This window comes from Folsomia candida, unplaced genomic scaffold (assembly GCF_002217175.1).
Source record: "Folsomia candida strain VU population unplaced genomic scaffold, ASM221717v1 Fcan01_Sc002, whole genome shotgun sequence".
NCBI classification, from domain to species: Eukaryota; Metazoa; Arthropoda; class Collembola; order Entomobryomorpha; family Isotomidae; genus Folsomia; species Folsomia candida.
The window spans coordinates 9,880,998-9,906,147 of record NW_019091194.1 but is presented as its reverse complement, the minus strand read 5'-3'; the positions used below and the strand labels follow the sequence as shown (position 1 = coordinate 9,906,147).

Genomic DNA, 25,150 nt, shown 5'->3' with positions numbered 1-25,150 from the left:
TCTCTTTTTCTATTCCACAGGTCACCTCCATAAAATTATTTGCACTTCTGTTGGGGGTCACCCAGTTCCCAATTTACAATGGTATCGTGAGGATAAGAAGGTAACGGAATTAATTATTTGCTTACAGAGTAATTTGGGAACGCATTCTAATTTATTGCGGTGGTTCATCTCAATGGATTTTAAATCTTTGTAGATTGAGTCCACAAATGAAAAGGAAGGAAATACAGCCAAAGCAGAGTTGTCGTTAGTGGCAAATGCTTCAGATAACGGAGTTACTTACAGATGTGAAGCAAAGAACAAGGCATTGCAAACGGCGTACTCTGAGTCCGTAACGTTTCACGTACTATGTAAGTACTTATTTATATGACTGTTAATAGAATAATTTTTGACTGTTTACATTTACTATTTATTGTTCGAAGTGGAGCTTGTTTTTTACTTACCTCAATTTTTTATCAGTTCCCCCAAGGACGGTTTCTATCAACGTAAAACCAAAGAAATTGAAGGAAGGGGAGCGAGCGTACTTAACCTGCGAGTCCTCGTCCTCCAACCCTCCAGCAAAAGTTGTGTGGCAACGAAATGGAATCCATATCCCTGCTCACACCAACTCCACCAAGGACGGAGTCTACGGTGGCAAGAAAACGGTCACTACTTTGGAACTTAACTTAACTTCTGAACTGGACAATGTCGCTTATACATGTCAAGCAACGAATAGTGCTATCAAGAAGAGCGTCCATGATGGCGTCACTCTTCAAGTTCTATGTAAGCAGGACTTTCTTAAAAGCACTTTTTCTATTTGTATCGACAGCGTTTATAATTTCTCGTGTCTCTCTTGTTGGCAGCGTACATTTATATTTTTGAATCTTAAATATTTTACTAGATATATAAACGATATAGATTAGGACTTATTTACTACAGTCAATATCTCGAAACCTTTTCCTGAGGTTGATTTAGTGCATAGTTTGTACTGCAGGGGGAAGCTTTCCATATTGTTGGGGGAAATCTAATATCATTGGGTACTTGAAATTGATCGAGATGGGGAAGAAAGTGGAGATAGAGCTACTGGATGACCTTTACTCTGACTTGGTAGCAGATTGACTAGTAGTGTGTTCAACAGGGGGTTGATTTCTCTGCTGCCGCTGATGATGAGATACGATAGGATATTGCTTTCCTTGAGTTTCATCCACTTGGATTTGGAAAGATGTGATCTGACAGGCAGGCAGACAGAAAGAAGGAGAGAAAGATTGAAGAAAAGGTCTGGGATTGAAATTGATAGAACGGGGAGAAATGTACATATGTACATTTATTTACTTTCCCACAACACATTCATTGAACAAACGCATAGAAATAGAATTGTTGTTGGGGTTGTTGGTGATCCATACACGAGGAGATTTCCTCCCCTTCTCCTCCTCCTCCCGTTTTTTGGTATGTTGTATGGTTCGTGATAATAAGTGCTCTTTTTCTTCTCAACAATGCAGACAAACCAAAGTTCATAGACAGCCCTGGGGAGAAAGTTAGCGTGGTTGAAGGTGAAGCAGCCGTGGTGATGGTAAAAGCAAAAGCCAATCCTGATCAGATAAAGTACAAGTGGTCCAGGTGAGTGTAATTGCAACAATATATGTCAAACTGTGTATCCACCAACATATTCCAGTGTTATGATACTTTCTCTTCTTGTTTCATATATTTTTTAGTTTTGCTAAACTGAAAGTTCCTTTTTACCTGTTGTGAGACGGGTTTTGCGTGTGCATTGTATTGAACTGCTTTTCACTAGCATATTTTTTGTCTAATGTTACAGAAATAACACCCCTCTCAAAATTAAACCAAAGAAGCTATTCTTTGATGGGCCCGTGTTGAATTGGACGTCAGTAGGACGCAAGGACAAGGGGAAATATGAATGCGAAGCGAGCAATTCCGAAGGTTCTACATTGTACACCGTAGAACTTGATGTCCAATGTAAGTTTATTTGACTTTACTCGAGTGAGTGGGTGGATAGAATGTTGATGTCGCACGGAATCACAAAAAATTGACGTTCGTAGAGATTTGAAGGATTCCTAACGCAAATAAATGTATATACGACGTTATTTCCCTTTGTAGATAAGCCTACCGTTGAACCATCCTCTGAATACGTGATGGTAGGCGAAGGAGAAAGTGCGCACCTTGACTGCACATCAGGTAACAATACATTTATAGTGTCGCAATATGCTACATATTGGCATTTTTTGTGGTATTTTTTCACCAATGAATAATACCGAGAATTTGAAATCAAGAGAATAAATGTATGTTAAATAAGCGTACCCTAATGCGAATTTGATGTCGAAAATAGATGCGAATCCACTGGATGAGTCGATGGTGAAATGGACGCATGAGAGGGAGGGCAAAATGTCAGAATTGGAGTCAAGAATAAGTCGTTCTTTTCAGGACACAAAGTAAGGAGTTTTCTTAAAAGAGAGTTCTAAATAGTCTCTCCACTTTAGTCTTAAATACTTAGGTCAGTGTGTTTTTACTTAATTATTTATTGTATCCCACAGGTCTTACCTCACAATTTACCAAGTCACGTTGAACGACTCGGGGCTGTATACTTGCACCGTTAATAATAAAATCGGCGAACCTGCCAACGCATCCATTTATTTAATTGTCAAACGTAAGGAAAATTTATATTCAGTTTGTACAGTTTTGAATCTGCGTCAAAGTTTGTTTCCAATGTTCGAAATTACAATTTGATGGATGTGATGTTTGTCCGTGGCTTTGTGTGCTGGAGTAAAAGACGATGAGGGAATGGGAGCAAATGTGAGACAAAATGGATGTCTAGAGAGATGCCCGTTCGGAGAAGGGAGAAGAGAACGATGATATGTGACCATAGAATGTCTACTTGAAGTTCCAGCTATGTAGAAACTTGCAAGTATGTAGACATTTGGTGCAGAATTGCTGTGGGTTACAGTGACATTCTGGCAGGAGCGGAGGAGGAGTGATGTTGAAGAGATAAGATGTTGAAGGATGACGGAGTAGAATAATATATGGCAAGTTCCCTTGTGGTTTTTTGATTGTCACTATTGAATTGTAGGTCCACCCGACATTGATTTATCTCCACAAATCGCCAAGGCGGCTTCGAATAAGGGAGAAACTGGAAAATTAATATGCCGAGCCCGAGGAAATCCTAACGTGACCTTCTCTTGGTCTAGGTATGTATTCACACCTCGTTTTCTTGTCAGTGGTACCCCATACATCCACAGTCCCAGATAATTAATTGTACCATACTATATAATAATAACTAATGGAATGCGAAGTTTTCGCACTGAATACTGTCACCAGTCGAATCATCATATTCCCCCAGTGTACCAAGTACTTTTTGATTGGGCGATACTGATTTCGATTTTTGTCTCAAATCTAGGGAGGGGGCCTTGATAGCTACTAATGACTCCAAGTACTCCATCCAATATAGCCGGGTAAGACATCCAATATCTGCTTTAACCAATGTGCTTTCTCAATATAAACCCTCGCTGCGTGTTCTCCCTCTCCCAACATATATGACTATCTGACACTTTTCTTGCCCTCCCATTATTCCCACCGATGATGACGCACCGTCCTCCTCTCACTACTATGCATTATTGAATGAAGGATTCCGTTTCATTCTTTACCTCACATCTCAGGACAAAGTGGTGGTGGTTTCCTCTTCTTCCTTTGATGTCCATTCTTAGAACTTAACGGAATAACTAAAATTGAGATGCTGGAGATACATTGTCCCCTCGTTTAGATTGCTATACTAATGCAGTATGATTTAAGCCGTTGTGGTAAGGAAGGTGCTACCCTCTTATCGCTGCTCTTCACCAGAGGAGAAAAAATTCCGGGTTTTGAGTTTTTTCCTAGTTTCAACCTTCTCTCTCGCTTTGCAAAATACATTGCTCGCTATCTCGAAACTTCGCATCGACCTTGTGGGGGGAGAGGGGGAAATCGGGCAAAAAGAGCTTATTAATTGAGAAAGATAATTTTTTTTAATTTTTCTACGTTGGTCCCAAATTTTTTCGTCCACGGAGAGTACCTCTGCGTAGATTTTAATAAACACATTGAAGCTTATGCAACTTTAAAATCTACGCAGAGGTACTCTCCGTGGACGAAAAAATTTGGGACCAACGTAGAAAAATTCAAAAAAAATATCTTTATCAATTAATAAGCTCTTTTTGCCCGATTTCCCCCTCTCCCCCCCCCACAAGGTCGATGCGAAGTTTGGAGATAGGCGAACAATGTATTTTGCAAAGCGAGAGAGAAGGTTGAGACTGGGAAAAAACTCAGCCCCAAATTCTCCTCCTTCTCGTCACACTCCCCGTTAAGGGCTTTTCGATCCTTGTAAGATTTTGCTTTGCTGTGATGACTAATTTGACAAGTATTGAATTATCATATTTCTAAAAATAATTCAAAAATCGTTCTGTCTTTATTATTTATACATTGAGCTGAAGGGCAATGATTTATTTAACAGATTGACATGATGACTTGGGAATCAGTTTTGTCCGTGAAGAACGTTCTGCCTCCAGATTATGGTTTGTACGAATGCATGGCACACAATTCGCTTGGTGATGAAACTCACCAAGTGCGACTCGAAGTGAGATCAGTCCCGGAACCACCAAACGGTCTCAAAGTTGTAAACTTTACCCAAGACTCGGTTACCTTGTCTTGGAGTCCTGGCTTCGATGGTGGGCACGACCAGTCGTTCAAAGTAAGCACTCTCATTTTCCACTGTTGATGAAGATATATGTATGGATCATAATCAATGAATCATAAATGAACAAAAGCATGGAACCGTGTTGGCTCTCTAAATCAAGACATTAAAAAAACTCTAATAAGACCAGTCTTTGAATTTAAAAAATTAACAGGTGAAGTGGTGGAAAGTTGGAGGTTTCGGCGGTGTTCGCACGGATGAAGTTTTCCCAAAAAATGCCACCGTTTACACAATCAACGGTTTATCACCAGTGACAGAGTTTGGCTTCAGTGTGGCTGGAAAAAATTTGCTTGGTGAAGGAAACTACACGACAGATATTGTCCGGCAAGAAACCTCAAGTATGATTATGTTAATTCTGTTCACATACGGAAATACTGCCATGCTGTACTTTATGAATAATTGCTTCATGTGAAATTTTAAAAATATATATGCAATTGCTGTCCCTTCTGGTACTGTATTTTCTATCCGTATCTTTTAATTTTATTTCATTTTATGAAATGAAATATTGAAATGGTGGTGGTATTTCTCAACAATAATTTTATCTATCATGGTGTATGGTAACTCAACTACTATTGGTGTCTTCCGGTCTAACTCTGGCTTGGTTTCTTTTCTAAATTGCTGTTTATGTCGGTGCTGGGCTCGAAGTTGGACCAAATCCTTACGCTACTCCAGAAGGCGAATTTCCATCAAATCCTTTCTCTCGCCTGGTTATAAGTGTTTTCATTATTGTGGGCGCAACAATGTTATTCATCAACATTTTCCTCATTGCCTGCTTCCTAAAAAGACGCTCCAAGAAACGATTAAGCTCAGGTGAGACACTTTGACTCATTGTTTGAAATTTTTTCCAGTCCTGCAACGATTCCAATTCTCTCAAATGCTGGATGGAAAACCGGATGCCTCAAAAATTATAATTATATCAGTCTCAATTATCGGGACAGTTCTTTTGTTGTTGAACATTTTGGTCGTCTCGTTCTTCATTTACAAGAAAAATTACAATGTGAAAGAAAAAGAAGACGGTAAAACTAATTTACTTTGGTTGATTTACTAATTTATTCCGTAATGCCAGCACTTGTTTGTTTGTTAGCACATCAAACCACTTCAGACTAAAACTTAGAGAAAGCTGATTTAAATTTTCAGTTTGAAACAAACGAATCATTTAAAACCCAAATTGTCATTCACAATCGATCACATTTTTTATGTTTATAATCGACGACGAGAAGCATTATTTTTTTAATGGTGGCTGTTTCAAGTTGTCTGAAATGAGTAAACTGGGACGGTGTTGTCCTTTGGAATTCATTGTATCAAAGTAATTTGATGGGTTTCGTTTCAGTCGTTGTTGTTGATTTGATGTATCGATGATAGAAAAGTGTTGAAACCGAAATGGGATTTTGTTTGGATTCCCTGTTTTTTGAAGCCGTGTGTATTTGGCGTTGGGATTTAAAGAGAAATGATTAAATACTGATTGTGTTTTTGGGTTGTTTGTTGTAACAGCTAGTGAACAAGGGAGCAGTAAATCAGCAATTGAGATGTATGGTCCCCCCAGTTCCTATAATGAAACTGTCAACGGGGAAACTCTCTCTTCTATCTCGGAGAAAAGCGGAACCTATTCCCACCCAGAAAATCACGACGACGATCATCACTATATCGTAAGTTTGCCCAATTCCTCTTTATTCGACCAAATGCTTTGTTTCACCCAATCCCTGAAGATTGTTGGTTGACACTAATTCTCTTGATATTTGTCGACAAAAAATTTATAGTCAGTAGAACAATAATTCCGGAATTTGTACAACTTTTTTCATATGTAACCACAAGATATTTTGCACATAAACGTATATGTACGCAGTTCAAGTAGAGCATAGGTTTTGCAGCTATTCAAAATGGCCATTCTGAACCTCATCAAACAAACGGTTTCTCATGAAGCAAAGGTTTCGGACAGAGAGAGAGATGTAAATGTTTGAATATTTTATTTGATCCGCACAGGAGGACGGTGGGAAGGGCCCTGGAGCCAGCACTTACTTGGTAGAACAAATCAATCATCATCATTCGTCAGGGTTTCCTTATCGTGACATTGGAGGCGTCTCGTACTCTACACTACCACGAAAAATCCATCACGGAGCTCCTATTGAGCCAGTGAGCGGTCATCCGGTCCACCACGAAGATGATGGCTACGTGGATGCTCTGCGTAGAAATGCGTACAACAATCAAGGCGTTGGTATGTCTAAAAATCTTACTTTCATTTGCATGCAATTTTTCAATACTTTTCTTTTCTTTCTCGATTTCCTTATTATTGAGCTTACTCAGAACCTGTTAATTGATTTATTGCGTGTAATGATTGATATCTTGGTTTGAAGGCAAATTTAGGTTTCCGAAACAAACAATTTTCTTTTATCTGACAATATGTATACGGATACATGCATATATATCCAGAATTCCAGACACTGAGACAACGTACATACATACATACGAGTAACGAGGGGATGCAATTTTATAGCTCCCATTTTATCAGATATTTTCAAAGTTTTCTAATTTCATTTGTGACAATTAGACGTTAATACCAAATGTGGTTTGTTTTTGCAATTTGCTTTCTCCAAAGAATGGCGTTTCTATTTCCTTCCGAATATAGCAAAGCCACCAGAATTATCGAATGACTTTAGTTTTCCAAAGTGAACAAGGAAAAACAGTCATTCTATGTCGTTTTCCAATAGAATTTCATTCTCCCACACCCCACACACCTGCCTGAACCTCGTTTTCTTCGGCTCTCTTACTTTTCTTTTCGTCAGTTTCGGCCTGCAATTGTTATTACTTTTGGTCCTTCTGTTCAGGAGAGTAAATGCTCATACTTTTTTCTATTTTTTAATTTAGGTGATAAAACGTTATTGTACGGTCGAACCACACCTCGAGTCGCAAGCCGTCCACCAAATGTTCCACCGATCCCAGAGTTATACAATATCCCACCTGAAGCACGCTATATTCCATTTCCTCCGCCCGGCTTTGGAGGCAGTCCCGTCGGCAACGGCAGTGTGCGACACTCATCTTCTCACAACATGCTCAACTCAGCCATCAGCCCCACCAACACCTCGAGCTTCCAGGCAAACGGCCGTCTTATCACTGCTAATGGTCCCCTTTCTCCTGGAAGGGGCTCCATACTGACCACATTTGCCCCAAACCCAAGTCCTATGATGGAACATGAGGGTCATCTCGTCTGATTTTTTAATTTAGTCTGCTCTAAATCAATCCATGTCCACCTCCACCGCACCTGTTCTCGATCCCTTCCTCTCTCTCTCTAGCTCTCTACCTCTGTATATCTACACCACCAAGTACCACTAAATCAGCAGCTCTGTGACTACTCTGAAGCTGATTCAAAACCACCGAGAAAAATAAATCGTCACTTACATGCACCCGATGTATTATATTGCTTACTCTTGTCGTGCTGCTAGCACTAGAGAAAGTTATTTAGTCAGGAGAGGATCAGCGGACGCGACTCCAAAGTTATCTCAATAATTCACGTCTTATCTTGCTAAAGTGGCGGTGCAAGTCATTTTTATAAAGTATAATATATATATCCATATACTTTGGACTATTTGTAGTAATTTTTCTAGTGAAGATAATCATTACATTAACTCTGATAAATATAAGGGGAAATATTGTAATATATAAAAAAAACGTATAGTTAGCGTATGGTGGTTTCTCATAAATTTACTTTATTAAAGATATAAAAGTAATAATAATAATAACAACTCTCCGACCGAGACAACTCCTCCCATCCCAAAATACTTGTTATTATTCAATACGATACGTTTACAGCGTCGGGAACGAAAACCGAAACCCAAAGATCTCTTGCGTCATTTCCCTTCTGACGCTGAAAATTTACGATATATAATTTGTTTCTATTGATTTCCTGAATCTATACGTATTTAGCATTATTATTCTCAAAACAGTTTAATGTGATTATTATTGTTATTTTCTGAATCTTTTAGTAAAATCTAAATTTGTATATATTTAATTTTTGGCATTTATTTATTGAACAATGTATTATTAAATATGTATGGTGTTCTATGAGCTTATACACGATTGGTTTATATTATTTACTCTTGTTCAACTTTTGAATTGCAAATTGACTTATTATACTTAATACATTTGTTAGTCTGTATCTTCTGGTTTTACTTATGTATTCTTAAAAACCTAAGTTACCGGTGATAAAAAAGACCATGTCACTGCATATTGCAGGGAGTTGGTTGATGTTACCACTAAATAGATTATATAATCTTATGTGCTTATTTTTTCTGACAAGTACCGTAAAATGACAATAATATATTTGAATTCAAAGAAATTTTACATACAATTATAAGTCGCCTTAAGTTTACTTGGGTATTAAACGACATCGAATTTTGCGTGAACCATATTACTTGTTAGTAATTATAATAAAATGAATTAATTATTTCAAGTTTAAAGATTGGGTAAGAGGTTTATGTATTACCGAGAAACGAATTTTTACGGGTAGGATTTGGATTAATTAATCACTTTACATAATTGGCTGAAAATATTTATTACAAAAAGAAGGCTGAATGACCTTGATCTGCATTCACAATCACATAAAAATATATGTACAAGTACAGTAAACTTCAATGGACTAGTATTACAGATGTACCGTAGGTGTGTGCATAATTTGGGTAAATGGTCAAAGATTAATAAATATTTTTATTCTCAACTGAAAATGGCTAGAAAATTCCCAAACATGTGTAAATTGTAAATTCTATTATTGTTGATATTATTAAATGGTAAATGTTGTTGTCGAAGTTGAGTCACTTAAGTTATTTGTGGTAACTACAAATATTCCACAAATAGATTAATGTAGTAATAATTGACATAGTTCTTTAGAAATGCACCAATATTTCTTGTTTCAGTCACATTTTTTCAAAGTTTAATTTAATCTACAATTGAATATAGATACATACATATGCATAATACGTAGATCTTATGATTTGTAACGTGCTATTGAATATTTGGTAAAGTCAGTGATGCTAAAAGCTTACATGTTAGGGTTACGAAATATTATATGTACTTGCTGAATGCATGACATAGTTTAAAAGAGTATTTATATATTATTATTATTTACTATTATGTGTACATTATTGTTACATGTTAAATGTGACAATAGTTAAAGCACATCTTCCGAGTTACATTATAGTACTTAAGCTAATGACTATAGAATTATATTATTATATAAATTCTCCAGTTATCCCGCAGTACGGTTAAATTTATTGTTAGCTTAAGAAATAAGGCTAGAATGATAGTTTTTGCCAAACGACAGAAATCTGAACGTTAGGAACTACAAATTTTCTTACAAATTGAAGAAGCTGGAAAATGTTACATCAGAAAAATTAATCGTGTAGCAAGTAATTAATGAACTAAAGACTATATGGTGAATGATCTATAATTAAAATTGTATTATCATAAATTGTCTGTAGTAGTCGTTTGAATTAGAGCTGCAAAGAATTCCATCTCATGTGCCTTAATTTTTAAAAGTTTCAATAAATTAGTGAACTGACTGCGTGAAAAATAAATAAAAAATGTGTGCAATGTCGTTTATTTATTTATATGCATTCTGTAATATCACGATTGATTGCCTTTTGGCACCTTAGGAACACTAGCATTGTAATAGGAAATTGATTATTAAAGTAAAGCCACATTGCTGTAATACCATACTGAAACAATTAACTAATACGCTTGTCGCAAAATGGGTGTATCGGCCAGTGCAATAAGATTAACAACATCGTTTGCATTTCCGTTCACCAAAACTACAACTGCACGCTCCTCAATTTTTTATAGCTACCGGCAGCAGCTAACAAAAACTCCTAAATTAAAAGTTAACCCTTTTGTCAAATATAGCAACTTACTGCCGAAAACAGTAGTCAGCTACCCAACAGAATTGGAGGTACTGAAACCGTTGAGTCAAATCTACCTTAACCAGACCAAAGTTTCAGGTTGCTTTATCACAATATCCATGAATTTGCAAAGTAGCCCAAATGAATAATTCTTCAAACCGCATGCAATTTCTAGGTCTTACCATTTCACCAAAAAATGATGGATTATCAACTGTTAATTTGAATGTTACGAGTAAAAAGGACACGATCTTGCTAAAAATTGTGTACACACGAGGCAATATTCCTCAACAGCACAAGATTAACGTGTATGGTATCGGAGAGGACAAGCCACTTTTAGCGGTGATGAATCTGGAATCTTCATTTCAGCACAAAGGATGCGTAATTAAAATTATATAATAAAATTACTAAAATTATTCGCCAACTGTTGACGGTGTAAAATAAATTTTGTAGATTTTGTGTGTAAAATCCCCTCCAGAGCATGTTATTGGTTATGTGTACGAATTACCAGGCATAAGTTCCGTTGCCATTATTCAAAATGAGAAGCAGGAAACCATTTTGCAGATTTTAATGAATGGTGAATTTGGATGGTCGAATTCGGCAAAGGTTAATTGCACATTTTATTAGCTTTATGAGTATAATTTAATTCTTTCATAAATTGTAGATCTTGAGTGCAAAAGGAGACAGGAAGTTGGGGCGCATGTACAAGAGGAAAGAAGGCCCCACAACGACCAGAAACGCACTGCACACGGTTATCCATTTACCAACAGATTTGCCTGTGCCTACTAAGCTAATACTGATTGGGACGTGTCTGAATTTGGTACGTTTTCGAACACATACCGAATAGTAATTAAGTAATTTAATTAAGCATTCAATGTTTAGATGGGTCGATCTCAAATTTGAAATACTATTGCTGCCCCAAAATTAAAAGTTTTGCAATACGATAACAAGATGAACGATGTAAACATGCTTTCATTATGAGAATTACGAATCATTGAAATGAAATTAATGCAATAATATGTGCTTGTGACTTAATAGTGATAAACACAATTTCTAAAATTTTCACAATAGGAAATCAAAGACTTTATTTTTTAATAACGGAGGAAGGAAGCAAACACAAGTCATACATACAAGGCCACAAATTTGAAGGATAATAGAATGTAATGAGATTTATAGGTAATATAGCATATTGTAGTATACACTACTTTGAATCAATATTGGAGAGTGACATTTTTTGCAATGCTCGCAATGACGTGCATTCCATACTCGCCTAAACCTTTAGGCCCAAGGTAGTTATACACGATTTTACCAAATTCTCGGTTATCCTTTGCGGGACAGTTAGCCTGAAATGAACACAAAGTTAGACAATCAGTAAACGAAAAGTTAATCAAGAATATAATTTTTATAAAATTGAAAATCCTATTACGTTTTTCACATTAGTTCCAACCCCTTGACAAATGCAAGCCTTGCGATCGAAATCGCAGTAACCTCCTTCAGCGGCATGACCACAGATGCAATCAACAGTGCAAACGTTACGAAAGTCATCAGTTGGCTCTTTGCAGTGGTTGGATTTTTCCATCCCCCCAGCTGAAATGTTAATTAAATTTATTTGTCCTTCTTTTTAACCGAATCTGATGCGAAAAGAGAGGAATGAACTTACTTGGAGAGTAGCCCGAACAATAGCAATTGAAATCCCCGTTGTGAACATCACCGCACTTGCCACCTTTAAAGTTCCAATTGTGATTAATTATTACATGATTTATTAAATATTGTACTATTTAGGTGCTTAAAAATCTTACCAGTTGACCCGTGATTGTTAATGCAGTCAATCTGTAAGAACAATTTAATTAACAACTCGAGTTACGTGTTTTGCTCTTATTTGCGTATTGACCCAGGCCAAGATTATTTGACACTTTATCAATCTATAAGGTTACGACAAATGCCCGAGTTACAAATGAATTTTCATTTTTAAATTGTCGTGGGTTACAGTTTATTTTTTTAATATTTTGGCTGGAGAATTGGTTTTTCGTCCATGGGAGAAAAACCAATTTTAAAATAATTTCAAAAATGAATATTTTATTTATAACTCGACCATTTGTCGCAACCGTTAAGGGTAACTAGGCAATAAATGTCAAGCAATCGTGGACCCAGGCAGTATAAAATTTAGTTGTTATAGCTAGCATAAGAATATATTTGTTAAAAATTCTTACGGAGCAAGGAAAAAAAACCTTCGTTTTTGGATCGATCGCGCACAAGAAATTCTCATATGCAGCATTCACTAAAAAATAAATAAAAAATTCAATGGACGTACTACATGAATTTGCTGGATCAAAGTTATTGCACATACCTGCCATGATGCAAAGGGCCACTACAAGAACAAATGAGAAAAGACCTCTCATTTTGCAATCCGTTGATTTAGACAATTTCTTCTGTAGAGAAAATATGATTCAGTAAGAGAATGAAACGGTTTGAACAAGAATGGAATTTTTTTCGAAATTTTCTTCAGTTTTATAGTGACCCGACGAGGAAGAACCCAATGCCATGTTGACCCAGTAATCGTTGATCATGTGTATGTTTGTGAGTACTTGGAGGATGGATGCAATAAAAGTCCCTCTATTCATAAAACATACATTCACTTGTAAAATCTTGTTGCATGAACTGATAGCGAAAAAAACCTACATTGTGCAGTGTTCATATAGCCCGAGTCAGGGACAGAGTCCGCTTCTAAATTTTTGCCCAATGACCCGTACCGATTAATATTCGCAATCGTCAAAAATGTTTCTATAATCCGGCAAAATTTGCAAAATTTCAGATTCTTTAACCAATTTCAAAAACCATACTGGGTCCTCCTGAGAAAAAAATCTTAAAATTTAGTTCATATTTATTAAGCTAATGCTTAATTCTTAATGCGATAACGAGAGTTCTCATAAGACGGACGGACGGACATAAAGGTTCCACAAGCCCTGACTCGGGCTAATACGGATGCATTACGCATCCGTCAGGAAGGCGAAGGTCAAGGACGACATTTTGGAGGCGACATTCATGTACACAAAGAGTAGGCACATATGCACATACATGCTTGCACAGATTGTATTATTCCAGTAAAAAGGGGACACACCGCCGGATGTGATCCCTCAAACTCGTATAATGACTTTATTGTTTTAGGTGACTTTTGGTCCCAATCTGTAAATGAGTTTTTCTCAAAGTCCTTTTGTATTTTCGCTCTTGGAGGTCAAGGTTAAATGTAGATGCAGATGTGCTAGTACATAAAAGACATGAGTTTGTATTACAAAATAGACCAAATAATATGGTGCATGCTACATATCAGTGATCGCTATCATAATTTTCAGTGATGTTTGGGTACATGCCTACTTAAGTACTTTCATATATTTATAGAGTGCAAATTCGCTGTATATCCAGACTAGCACTTAAAAATAACAACCAGGTGATATCAGACTTATTTTAATACAAAAGTCCAATCTAATCAATCATTTCATGCTCATCAAACCAATCAATTATGAACCATCTGACAATTGGTCGATTATGCACTATGGATTGCAAATGTACATAATATTCTTAATTGTACGTGTTTATCTTATCAAATTGGACCAGCCCATGTAATGAGAACGTGTGTACCGCATTAATACCGAAAAATGCAAAATGTTTCTCTACTAACTGATGAGAAAGATAAGTCTGAATATATAAAACTGCAAAAGTGGTGAGAGAATCGCTTGCATTGCTGCTCTCCTCCAAAATGAAAGTCCTCCTTCTTCTGTGTTTTGTGGCATTTGCCCACAGCAGACAAATTAGCTTCACTAATCGGTGCTCTCAAGATGTGTGGGTGTCACCTCTGACGAACGCACAGGGTCCTCCACATCCCGATGGAATACGACGACTAGCGAACGGTGCCACACACGTCTACCAAATCTCAGATGCAGGTTGGGGTGGTCGATTCTGGCCAAAGACCGGATGTGACGCCAACGGTCAAAACTGCGAAGTTGGTCAGTGTCAATTTAAAATATGTCCCTTGTATGTAGAATAATCCTACCATTAAACTACTTGTGTACTAAATTACGCTTGAATCCTATAGGACAATCCGTCGACCCGTGTTTACCAACTGGGTTAGTAAACGATATAATTATCTGCTAAATGCAATGTTTCACATGTAGTTTCATTACTTAATATAAGGCACTAGTAATAATACTTCTGTAATGCTTCCAGTTGTGATCCACCTGCAGAGACCAAAGTAGAATTTTTCTTTCCCCCAATCACAAATACCGATGATGTCTGGTACGATGTTTCTCTTGTGGACGGGTACAGTCTTCCAGCACAAATCATTCCTGATCAAAATGTACGAAGTCTCATTAGGCTCAGCTACAATAAGTAGTTTTTGCTGTTATTGCAGATCTTAAATTATTATTATTCTAGGGGGGTGCCTGTGTTCCAACGCATTGCGCTGTATCCTTAGACGCTTGTCCACAAAACGATCTAGAAGTCGGAGATCTTAGGGTGATAAAGAACGGAAGAACTGTCGCATGTCTTGCCCCATGCAAGGTATCGTCTTTTGATGAATAAACTAATTTGTAATTACGTTTAAAATTAATCAAGTATAATTAATTGGAAGAAATGGAATTACCCTCCACCATTCGGACACGGTATATGATTTTATTGATTTTAGGTTAATGAAATTCTTGACTAAATTTAATTCTATTTTAACAGGGCGACCTGAAGACATTGAACCGGGATTGTGGCTTTGTTGCCCAACGCCACCGATAGATCCTCTGGCTTGTCGAGCTGGTCTTGTGGTTAGGACAGCATACGTGGACTTGGTAATTTACTTTTTGTGGTGCCTAATTTATTTCTGTGTTGATAATATGTGTAACTTCTCGTATATTTATTTCAGGTTCACCGGTAATTCACAATCACATATGCTTAAACAACTTTCAAATTTCTGATTGTGAGAATTTTAACATTATTCATTCTATCTCAATTTTTTCTAGAACATGTCCATCAGCATACAGCTACTCTTATGACGATGAGGCCGGGTTACACAACTGCCCAACCAACACCAACTTTGCTGTTACATTCTGCCCATAAATTCGAAATTAAAAAAATAATGTTGATTACAATTCGATTTTATTTTTAACTCAGTGTGTGTCCTTTAAGACGCTTCTTAACTCGATTTTAAATTTATTCCTTGATACAAATAATTCTTAATTTGACCACTGAACTTGTGCATAACTAAATGCAACACTTTAAAATTAAATTTTTATGGGTGGAATTAATTCGACTAAACTATTAGTGCCGCAGCGCTCATTAAAAATTATCTGAAAAAAAAATATTTGGTTTATTTCGACCTCGGAGATCGGCATTTTTTTAGTAAAATTAAAATTACGAAATCTGACAGCAATATAAAGTCACTGCATGGTACCACTATACTAAATACATACATATTATGTGAGTTTACGCGTTACGATCTTACTCGGATTTGTAATACGGTTTATAATATAGGAGAAATCATTTAAACTTTCAAATTATGCATTAATGTACACAACAACTTGTGCATGTACATACGTATCATTCATTGTTACTCTTCTTAGAGTGCGTTGAGGGTGGCTATATATCTACGATAATATGTAAGTTTAATACGATGGCACTAGTAATTTGGAACAAGTCGAATAATATTGGTTATGCCTGTCTGTATGCACTTCATGATGAACTAATGTCATGATTCGATGCAATCTCGCCACATAAATGCAGGTTTGGTAGCATACGTCACATCATAATGCAGGAGTAAATGTTGTGAGCCTAGCCTACTATTTGCCCATGTGAAATCAAGATGCACCTCACGGCAGAGAGAGAAGGATTTGCAGGTGACATCAACTAGTCACTCTCGCAACTTAGGATGCATCCTTAGTTAGCTAATGGTCTTAGTTCAAAATGTAAAGAAAATCACAGAGCTAAAGAGCCAAACATTAGTTTATTATTACAATTTGATGAAAATGTTTTCCCTTTTCACAAACGTCTCTTAATCGCCGTGGCGTGAGAGATTCATGCTGCACATGAAAAACTGCAATTTCACTCTTGATCTCGTTGGATCACATCAAGTTGGCATTGACCTCTGAGGACATGCTTGAGATAGTTTGATTTTACCACAGTGCATTGTCGCGCATCATTAAGTTATTGAAATAGTGTGAAATATTTATTTATAAAATGAAAACTTTAGGAAATAAGTTTACCGTCATTTTTATAATCTTGTTTTGTGGAAGTGGAGTTTTGTTGTCTCAAGAAGCTTCAGCAGAAGCACCAAATGGTACCAATAATGAAAAATATTCTGACATAATTCCCAAAGGAATTGATCCAATGGATACTTTCGCATACTGTAAGTTGTTTTTCCTTTGTACAAATTTTGTGAATGAAATTAATTGCAGTTATTTATTGAATATTATTTTTCGATCAGCTCTTCTAATTGAACATTTGAAGCGTCCTCCGTCACGAATTTCAACCGATGGGAAGCCAATTGAGCATGGATATTATGTGATTGATACGCACAGAAAAGCTGATGGCTCTCCAATTCACTTTGAAAGAAACGATTTCTCGGGAGGACTTACTGATCAGGTTTTGCCCCCACTTCAATCAAGCAAATCTGAATACAGTGCTGGGGGTGGTGGGGTCGCATCAACCTATCAACAGTCAACAGATCAAAATGTCGCCTCAAGTTTTCACGAAGAGATTAAATTAAGCAGTGGCAACACTAGGGATTTATCAAACATTTCTTTAACTTCAACAACTGAACCCCCACTTCCACATTTGGCACAAGATGTTCATCCTCCAAACGTCAACAGCACATCAGAATATCAGCAAAGCCACAATCAACAACAGACCCACGATCATGGAAGTGTATCAAGTCAAACAACGACAACATCCGCACCAGTAGATGCACCTAACCCTGTGGAATCATCGTACCAGAAGCACCCAAATTTTCCACAATTGCACACACTGAGTGAGCAATTGAAATTTTTAAGTGAATCTTTAAAGCAACTGCAACTATTATCACGACCAGGAGTAGGTGCATCCGAGCAGCAACAATCTCATCCTCACGTATCACAATCCATAATAAATCACCAAAATACAACATCACAAGAACCTCCAAACCTTCAACAGCAACAAGTTACACCCGCACATACGTCGAATTCAGATCTAGGTGTTTCTTCTACGGTGCCCACAATTGGATACCAAACCTCCCAAAGTAGTGAGCCACAAATGCGACTTCCAGAAGATCTTGGCACGCATATTATGACGCTGCATAAGACCAATGTCCCCTCGACAGATTCTCCACTGCCATCGCCCCAGGCAAGCCCAGGCCCAAATGAATTGGAACACGGAATTCCTACGAATCTTAACGAGGAAATGGATTTGTTGGAAGCATCGTTGAGAAATCAGGAGTATTCTCAGTCACAAGGGTCGCCAGGAAGCGCTCCAAATGTCCATGAAACTACAAATAGTCCACCTCCCAGCCACCTACAACAGAACTATCATAACCTTCATCATCATGCTAATCTGAAGCCCACTGTCGTAGACAAAGTAATTACAAATGGACTCATCTCTGCACACAACCTACCAGTGAAGTACCACCATTCGGTTTCGCATAAAATCCCAGGACAGCAAGTGCCTGTAAACAATCACCCTGGATTCGTTCCTAACAGTGCTCAACCCTACTACGACCACTCGCAGTATGATAATAACTCTCCAGTAATTTTTAAAAACCAGCACTTTAGTATTCAGGGCTCCCCTTTGGCACAGACGCATTACTTCAAAACAGGTTCTCATCATCAAGAGCAAACCAACTACGAAGGGAATTCGTATCAACAAGAACAACAAACTCCGATAACGACAAACAAGTACTTTCAACCTAACATAATTTCACGTCCACCTTTGCAAATAAATGCACATTCACACTTTCCAATAATTTCTCGGGACAACACCATCCAAAAAGCAGTAGAAATTCTCAACAACTACAGCGATGCTTTTCTGGAGAATATAATTCTGACCGAGCAACAGCAGCAGCATAAAAAAGTCAAGCAACAACCTACACCAAATAATTTCCACGTACCGGTTGTTACGAGTACATCACCACCCACAACGCCTGTAACCACACGCAGTCCAATACAAAATTCACAAATCAAAATTCAACCGTTTTCCGAATCTGGCGTTGACTATCCCCAAACGATTTCGGCAACAACTAGTATTCCTCTAATTCGGCAACCCAGCCCAACGCCACAACAAATCAACGTTCAACAACAGCAAACTTTTGAGCAATATTCTCCTAAAAATGTCCAAACAGATTCGCAGTTTTCCGAACAAAACACACGACCATATTCCGACAAAATACAGTTCAAACCCGCATACGCTCGCGTAATATTGCGAAATGGTCAACAGCAACATGGATTATCATCACAACTTTCGGAGAACATCGAGTCTTCTTCGAGTATAACGAATAAATATAGTTTTCCTAATTCACCACCGTCGCCGCCGAATCGTCCTCCTCTTCATCACTACCCCTCGGATGGAACAATTATTAAGTCCAACTCAATTCTTAAGCCACAGTTCTCAGCCCCAGATATGCTCTTCCAAAATACCAGACAAATTGAGCAAGTTTTAAAATCTGCAGTTTTGCCAACCCCCAAAGCTTCGAGCCAGAGTAGTGCGAAATATTCCACCATTTTCATACGCCCACAAGTAGGAGGAGGCAGTTCAAGTAGTGAATCATGGAAGACCGCATCATCTGAAGTCCAAAGTCGAATTCCATCCACCAACGCCGAACCTCTAAATCATGAAGGTTTTAAGAGTTTCGGAAAAATATTTTAATTTATACAACTCTTATGCATGCATGCATTGCATATACATATATTTGATATTTAAATCGTGTATTGTGTCGCAAATATTTAATGAGAAGAACAGCAGAGCTTATTTTGATATTGAAATATGAGAAATATTAAATGTGTTAATCTACTGGTGCATTAAAACATCATCATGACCATATCTGAATCACTTTGGCTATCCATAAATGCATAGTCGCTAGAATGGGAATCATTGTCATGATTTTCACAAACCATTAGGTTTCCGATATCATGGCAATGTTGTGACGTTGATCCATTCTCCTCCATCTCGGGTGGCACAGGTGGGGACATGATCGAAGCAAAGTACTCGGTCATGAGAAATTCGGGATTGGAGAATTGTCCAAACGATTCTGCTCCCAAAGGGTCAATTTTCCAGTGACCAGAAGTGTAAAAACCGTGACCTTGAGGTCCTGTAATTACCGAAGGCTTTTCCTGCTGGGGATCTTTGTCCTTTTGTACTGTGTTATCCAAAGCTGAAATTCTCATTCAATGCCATCATCTGATTAAATATTTTTTTAAGTAGTTGCATACATGCTACGAAGGTGTAAGCACTATGAAATGTGCATGGAACATGATTTGCTTACCTTTTGGATATTGCAACACATTTGATAATTTTTTTGTGATTGGGTTCTCCAAATTATTTCCTCCATTTCTCGAATATGTTAATTTTTCTTCCCAATTCTGCTTTGGAAAATATTTTCCCAAATCTGGCAACGGTATGAGCACCAAATACACAAAGAGACCCTGCATTAGAAGATGCATATTTTGTATATTTTAACATTATGTCGGAGTGAAATTAAACCTTTGTTTTCCAAACTTACTACGCCAATAATTAAAAATATCGAGACGACGCTTATCCACATGAACTGATATGGCAGTATAAGCATGGTTATCTATTCTATGCAACTGACGGATTATAAATAAATATGCATGTTCTTATGCAGTTTTGTTGCAGTTTTGTTAATAATTAAAAGTGCCAAACTAATTTTCACATTGATTGATTCTTCGGCACGCCTTTTACTTCTAATAATAAAGTACTCAAGACTTGTTTTTATTATGATCTGGATCTGTAAATCCGACGCATTTCCCCAAATTTTTTGCTCAAACAGTGTGTTATACATATATAAATATCATTATAGATTGGCAAACAAGGTCTCCTCATCATTGTTGACAATAAGTATGAAATTTTGTTCGGAAACAAGGCGAGGATCACGTTTAGTGGAACATTATAGTAGTAAATTTACCTATGCCGGTATGTAACTCTTTAATATACATAAATATTTACGTTTGGGATTGAAATAAATCAAGCGAACCAAAATTTTAATTCAAGGATTAGCATAATAATGAAACACCAATAAATGGTCCATTCACTTCCTTGATATTTAGCTACTTAGTTCCGCCATTTGGTGGAATTAGTAATATGATTTTTTCAACAACCATGTCGTCTTTATTTGTTGTCATCCGTGCTTCAATGTCATTTACCTACGAGGTACATATGTATAAAGTACAAGTAATACTCATAATCGTGTAATTAAGATGCATCCGATTTCGAAACTAATAACAGTAACAGTAGTAAATCGTGATATAAACGTACTAAATACATATGCAGAAAATGTTACAATAAAGAGGCATCGCAAAATGCTGATTAACTCACTCAAAACAACATGCCACGACTTGTGGCCCACGAGTAAGATCTAAAAGTACAAATATGCTTACTTTCAGTCATATGCAATTTAAAGCATCACTTTTGGATGGGACTGACTAGTCTTAATATTGAACTTCTATAGAATGATGTAACGTCTACACATTCATAAACTCAATTTTTGTCAAATGTCATAATAATTTGCTGAACCGTTCGAATCAATTCATCATCAAGAAGTCCATCTTGATTAGAAATCACTTGACCTCCAATCATCAATTGCCCACTTCCAGAGTTTCCGATATTACTACTGCTGCTGCCACTACTACTACTTCCAGATCCACCTTGTTGTTGAGATGGTGGGCCATACACGGGTCGTGGAGATTCCGACTGGCTTCCGGTTCCTGATTCAAGTTCTGGTTGTGGTTCATTTGTCCTTGGCAATTTTGAACGAGTTGGTTGTCGGGGTTGCTGATTCGACATGGGGGATGTAGGAATATTTCTACCCATTACAGCAGCAATAGGCATGGAGCTTGGTCTACTGCCAGTGGGTGGACGTCTTCCAGCAGAAGTTGGACCTGCGGCAGATGAAGGTCGTCTTCCAGTAGATGGTGGGGTAGATTGTGGTCTACGATCTTCGCCTTCTTCCGTAGTCCCAACCTCCTCCACAGGTTCAACAGGACCTTCACTTTCAGGTTCTTCCGGTGCAGTTTCTTCATTCTCATCAGTCTCTCCTGGACCCCCACTTGACCATCCTCCGCCAGATGATGGACTAGAGGACCAACCGCCACCTCCAATGGGCCAGTAATCATCTTCGTCAAAAGACGAGGGCCATCCAAAACTTGAGGAATACGGTGATCCCCAACCACCACCGGAAGGAGGTCCGCCCCAGCCGCCATGAGTAGTGTAGGTTATTGTTTTTGGTCTTGAAGACCAACCAGATCCGCTGCTGCTACTGCTTCCTGGTTTACTACTGCTTGGTTTATCAGACGAGGATGAAGACTGACCACGACCTCGCACAGGAGGAGACATTGACACATGAGCATCCTCATCAAATCCTTCTGCATCACCGGACTCTTCATCGAAGCTTGATGGTCTTTGACTAAAAGTGCTGGAAGGTCGTTTCCCGGCTTGGGAAGCACCCCCAGCGGACATGATTGCCATAGAACTGGAAGGACGGTTTCGACCTCCAGAGGTTGGTTTTGCTCGGCCTGCCTGAGAACGGAGCTGTTGATATCCTCCTTGGCTCATCATGACTGCTTTAGTAGAAGTTGGCGGTGGTCTCATTCCCCTCATAGTTTGTGGGGGACTCACCACTTCTACTTGAGAATTGGGATCTTCAGAGTCTACGTTCCCCCGAGTGGAGGTAAACATTTGATTCATGGCGTCATCATTCATGGGTCCAGCTGCAGCGGATGAGTCGTCTTCTTCTTGTTGAGTTAATTTGGTAAAAGTTTCTTCATCGACCTCCATTGACATTGGTTTTCCATACGTACCCTTTCCTCTTCCTCCTGATGGTGAGGAATGTCCATGCGAGAGTGAGCTCCAGCCCCCAGAGGAGGAAGAGAAGGGTTTGGAAAATATGGAAAATGGAGAAATAGAATGCGAAGAGCTTGGTGGTTTCGACACATATTTTATTATGGTCTTAGGGTGATGTCCATGTGAATGATGTGAATGGCCATGTCCGTGGGAAGGCTTAACGACTATGATATTAAAGATAAATTAACCTATTTACTTAATCAATCAAGAAAAAAATCTTTGGACTTACCATAAACAGTCCGAACAGGTGGAGGTCCAAATTTTGTTTCAAAATTGAACAAGTCCAGAATTCCAGGTGTGGCCTGGACAATTCCAAAAAGTGCCACGAGCACCACACCCACAAAACTCGGTATCAATCTCATTCTCGTACCACTCACAAACTGTTTATCTTCTTCTTCCCCTGCCCACACTGCTATTGTGCTCAAATGAACATAAAAACACGACTAAAATGTGGTGGACAGGAAGAAGATGCTTTTATATCGCGTAAAGATTTTTGAAGGGTTCATGCAATTATGCAATCAAACGCAGCAAATTATCGAGCGAGTGAGTAGTGAATCTTCTTTACAGTTTTGCAGGATATCTATAAAAAATCATGTAGCTTTGCCATTTGATTAATGTCATGGGGGTCGTTAGTGCTTACCACGGATGAATGCAATATTGTTATTATGTAACGAGTCTTCATCAGATGTTCACAACTTGATGTTATAATAACAGACTGCCACAGCTCATTTAAGGACAATTTAGTATATGAGGATGAGCCATTGGCTGTCCAAATTCATCCAACAGGAAACAGGAATCTCTTCTGATGTATGATTTCATAGCTCATCAAAGATATGCTCAATTGTCTTAAAAAATTGAACCTTAATGTGAATGTAACGATAATAATGAGATGCGTAAATGTGCGGAGAACAAGTTTTCAAATGGAAAACGGCACGACCAATATGCAATGCTCCCTGAACACACCTTTTGAAAATGTATGCATATGTAAATAAAAGAGACGGGGTTCCGTCTAAAGCCACCACCCACAACAAAAGTAGCATATTCGTCATTGTTCTCGTTGGCCTTTTTTCAAATGTAGGGAAACAAGCTGAAGAGGTGTCAAATTTGATGGGTCATCATTAAATTTTAATTTCAGACACTCACATTGATAAACAAGTGTCTAAAACATGAACGTTTAAAGTATACGTAATATTATGCGTAATTAATAAATATCATGTTACAATAGCACAAGTGAAGACATTTTACATAGTATAGATAGTTTGAACGTAAATATTTAATTGCATTTTGGCTGGCAGATAACGTGAAAAATCTGCAAGAAAATAAATGCATGTGTCATTTTCTTGATTAAAATATGTTTTTGGTGATTGATTCCTGTTGGTGGATATTGGTAATTAATAGATTATGTGTCATGAAATTTCGCTTTCGGTCAATTATTAAAATTTCATTGTATGATCAACAACGGGCTTCTTGTTTAAAATACCTACATGTTTGCATAAAAAAGCTTAAATATTTCTTGACACACTTATACTTAGGTAAGATAGCAGTAACATTGGTGAATCAATGCACAAATATATAATTATATGCATTTGTCAATAAGAATCGGTTTTAAGATAGATTTAGATGTAGGTGTAAAGTCTTCTAGAAGATCTTCATTTGAGATAGAATTACAAACCCCTCGAAACCCAATTTTTGTAAAACCGTACTGATATTCATTATTTACGTGCTACTCATAAATTTTACTTCACACCATATAATTTAATAAGTTGAAAAAAATGGTTTATTGCAGGCTCGACATGTCACCTAAATTATATATGCACGTACGTATATGCAGTATAAGCGATTGTTTGCATTTCCTACAATCTGTGTAAATGTATCAAAATTGAGTTTCCGGAATGACACGTTTCTTTAATAAAATTGGGTTTCACAAATTGCATAGATATTTGATGATTAATAGACGCTTGTAAATATGGATCATAAACTTTTTATAACCCTCGTACAATATTGTGCAACGAAGATATTTTGCGAGTACTATTACTAGAAAAGCTACACGTAGTGTTGGACCATGTAAAATTTTGCATACGGCGGTTGACATACTACATACATACGTAAATACATAGTTCGTTGTTGAAGACTTAGTAAACGTTAAAAAGTAAAATAGCAAAAATCGCAGAAATGAGATGATTCTACGGGTTATAAATACTATATTTAGAAATATGAAAGTAACAGCCATTCACCAGCCTCATTGAGCAAGACTAATACATAAAATACTAATAAAAGTGTGTAAATGTGCAAATTGGTATCATACGTATTCAATTATCATCTGTACAAAAAGCTACGTAAATATAATCAGACTCCCACACCTATCAAACACAGCACTCATTTTTGATGTAGAAAATTGAAAATGTATTTATAAATTAAAGAATAATTTAGTTGAATGATTGTATTATTATTACCTGTATAGGCTAAGTTTTATACCATTTTA

General features: G+C 37.4%; 7 protein-coding genes across 8 annotated transcripts in view; 4 read left to right on the top strand and 3 right to left on the bottom strand.

Annotated features, from left to right (window-relative positions):
• LOC110843392 (nephrin) overlaps positions 1–10,272 on the top strand; it is a 130,790-nt gene extending 120,518 nt beyond the window's left edge. The window contains exons 10-25 of one of the 2 annotated variants that reach the window (XM_035848676.1): positions 21–100; positions 194–347; positions 457–759; positions 1,476–1,593; positions 1,793–1,950; positions 2,092–2,169; positions 2,321–2,423; positions 2,526–2,638; positions 3,059–3,176; positions 3,386–3,440; positions 4,469–4,705; positions 4,863–5,046; positions 5,354–5,518; positions 6,200–6,354; positions 6,689–6,920; positions 7,571–10,272. In XM_035848676.1, coding sequence (XP_035704569.1) covers positions 21–100; positions 194–347; positions 457–759; positions 1,476–1,593; positions 1,793–1,950; positions 2,092–2,169; positions 2,321–2,423; positions 2,526–2,638; positions 3,059–3,176; positions 3,386–3,440; positions 4,469–4,705; positions 4,863–5,046; positions 5,354–5,518; positions 6,200–6,354; positions 6,689–6,920; positions 7,571–7,914 — 2,597 coding nt within the window. In that variant the 3' untranslated portion in view covers positions 7,915–10,272. Of the gene's footprint in view, positions 1–20; positions 101–193; positions 348–456; positions 760–1,475; positions 1,594–1,792; positions 1,951–2,091; positions 2,170–2,320; positions 2,424–2,525; positions 2,639–3,058; positions 3,177–3,385; positions 3,441–4,468; positions 4,706–4,862; positions 5,047–5,353; positions 5,519–5,556; positions 5,725–6,199; positions 6,355–6,688; positions 6,921–7,570 lie in introns of both variants that reach the window. The other variant, XM_035848675.1, reaches the window with a different exon arrangement.
• Positions 10,273–10,734: 462 nt separating this feature from the next.
• LOC118434345 lies at positions 10,735–11,493 on the top strand. Its single transcript, XM_035847631.1, has 4 exons — positions 10,735–10,971; positions 11,044–11,196; positions 11,255–11,410; positions 11,473–11,493. Exons 1-4 carry the CDS (start codon positions 10,735–10,737, stop codon positions 11,491–11,493), a joined length of 567 nt encoding a protein of 188 aa, XP_035703524.1.
• A 156-nt stretch (positions 11,494–11,649) lies between these two features.
• On the bottom strand, positions 11,650–13,099 carry LOC110844397. The gene is made up of 6 exons (XM_022090590.2): positions 12,938–13,099; positions 12,801–12,868; positions 12,390–12,420; positions 12,251–12,313; positions 12,017–12,177; positions 11,650–11,933 (listed from the first exon to the last, which is right to left on the bottom strand). The coding sequence occupies exons 1-6, from the start codon at positions 12,987–12,989 to the stop codon at positions 11,802–11,804; spliced, it is 507 nt and encodes a 168-aa protein (XP_021946282.1). The 5' UTR covers positions 12,990–13,099; the 3' UTR covers positions 11,650–11,801.
• A 1,206-nt stretch (positions 13,100–14,305) lies between these two features.
• LOC110844396 (glucan endo-1,3-beta-glucosidase) lies at positions 14,306–15,940 on the top strand. The gene is made up of 8 exons (XM_022090587.2): positions 14,306–14,591; positions 14,681–14,711; positions 14,812–14,941; positions 15,019–15,144; positions 15,215–15,245; positions 15,310–15,419; positions 15,494–15,501; positions 15,591–15,940. The coding sequence occupies exons 1-8, from the start codon at positions 14,345–14,347 to the stop codon at positions 15,685–15,687; spliced, it is 780 nt and encodes a 259-aa protein (XP_021946279.1). The 5' UTR covers positions 14,306–14,344; the 3' UTR covers positions 15,688–15,940.
• A 589-nt stretch (positions 15,941–16,529) lies between these two features.
• Positions 16,530–19,598, top strand: LOC110844392. The gene is made up of 2 exons (XM_022090584.2): positions 16,530–16,972; positions 17,051–19,598. The coding sequence occupies exons 1-2, from the start codon at positions 16,804–16,806 to the stop codon at positions 19,456–19,458; spliced, it is 2,577 nt and encodes an 858-aa protein (XP_021946276.1). The 5' UTR covers positions 16,530–16,803; the 3' UTR covers positions 19,459–19,598.
• On the bottom strand, positions 19,501–20,778 carry LOC110844395. Its single transcript, XM_022090586.2, has 3 exons — positions 20,312–20,778; positions 20,075–20,234; positions 19,501–19,963 (listed from the first exon to the last, which is right to left on the bottom strand). The coding sequence occupies exons 1-3, from the start codon at positions 20,375–20,377 to the stop codon at positions 19,611–19,613; spliced, it is 579 nt and encodes a 192-aa protein (XP_021946278.1). The 5' UTR covers positions 20,378–20,778; the 3' UTR covers positions 19,501–19,610.
• Positions 20,779–20,911: 133 nt separating this feature from the next.
• LOC110844394 (uncharacterized transmembrane protein DDB_G0289901) lies at positions 20,912–23,128 on the bottom strand. The gene is made up of 2 exons (XM_022090585.2): positions 22,898–23,128; positions 20,912–22,832 (listed from the first exon to the last, which is right to left on the bottom strand). Exons 1-2 carry the CDS (start codon positions 23,028–23,030, stop codon positions 21,307–21,309), a joined length of 1,659 nt encoding a protein of 552 aa, XP_021946277.1. The 5' UTR covers positions 23,031–23,128; the 3' UTR covers positions 20,912–21,306.
• Between the last annotated feature and the right edge of the window lie 2,022 nt (positions 23,129–25,150).

Excerpts from the sequence above, each read along its gene's own strand:
- LOC118434345 (XM_035847631.1), top strand. The coding sequence starts at position 10,735 with ATGAATAATTCTTCAAACCGCATGCAATTTCTAGGTCTTACCATTTCA. Across the intron at positions 11,197-11,254 it reads GATGGTCGAATTCGGCAAAG|ATCTTGAGTGCAAAAGGAGA; the intron begins GTTAATTGCACA and ends CATAAATTGTAG. Across the intron at positions 11,411-11,472 it reads TTGGGACGTGTCTGAATTTG|ATGGGTCGATCTCAAATTTG; the intron begins GTACGTTTTCGA and ends TTCAATGTTTAG.
- LOC110844397 (XM_022090590.2), bottom strand. The coding sequence starts at position 12,989 with ATGAGAGGTCTTTTCTCATTTGTTCTTGTAGTGGCCCTTTGCATCATG. Across the intron at positions 12,421-12,800 it reads AGGTTTTTTTTCCTTGCTCC|ATTGACTGCATTAACAATCA; the intron begins GTAAGAATTTTT and ends TTGTTCTTACAG. Across the intron at positions 11,934-12,016 it reads TTGGAACTAATGTGAAAAAC|GCTAACTGTCCCGCAAAGGA; the intron begins GTAATAGGATTT and ends TGTTCATTTCAG.
- LOC110844396 (XM_022090587.2), top strand. The coding sequence starts at position 14,345 with ATGAAAGTCCTCCTTCTTCTGTGTTTTGTGGCATTTGCCCACAGCAGA. Across the intron at positions 14,592-14,680 it reads CGGTCAAAACTGCGAAGTTG|GACAATCCGTCGACCCGTGT; the intron begins GTCAGTGTCAAT and ends TGAATCCTATAG. Across the intron at positions 15,246-15,309 it reads CCCTCCACCATTCGGACACG|GGCGACCTGAAGACATTGAA; the intron begins GTATATGATTTT and ends CTATTTTAACAG.
- LOC110844392 (XM_022090584.2), top strand. The coding sequence starts at position 16,804 with ATGAAAACTTTAGGAAATAAGTTTACCGTCATTTTTATAATCTTGTTT. Across the intron at positions 16,973-17,050 it reads AATGGATACTTTCGCATACT|CTCTTCTAATTGAACATTTG; the intron begins GTAAGTTGTTTT and ends TTTTTCGATCAG.
- LOC110844395 (XM_022090586.2), bottom strand. The coding sequence starts at position 20,377 with ATGCTTATACTGCCATATCAGTTCATGTGGATAAGCGTCGTCTCGATA. Across the intron at positions 20,235-20,311 it reads TATTTTTAATTATTGGCGTA|GGTCTCTTTGTGTATTTGGT; the intron begins GTAAGTTTGGAA and ends CTTCTAATGCAG. Across the intron at positions 19,964-20,074 it reads TGTGTTGCAATATCCAAAAG|CTTTGGATAACACAGTACAA; the intron begins GTAAGCAAATCA and ends TGAGAATTTCAG.
- LOC110844394 (XM_022090585.2), bottom strand. The coding sequence starts at position 23,030 with ATGAGATTGATACCGAGTTTTGTGGGTGTGGTGCTCGTGGCACTTTTT. Across the intron at positions 22,833-22,897 it reads ACCTGTTCGGACTGTTTATG|TCGTTAAGCCTTCCCACGGA; the intron begins GTAAGTCCAAAG and ends TTAATATCATAG.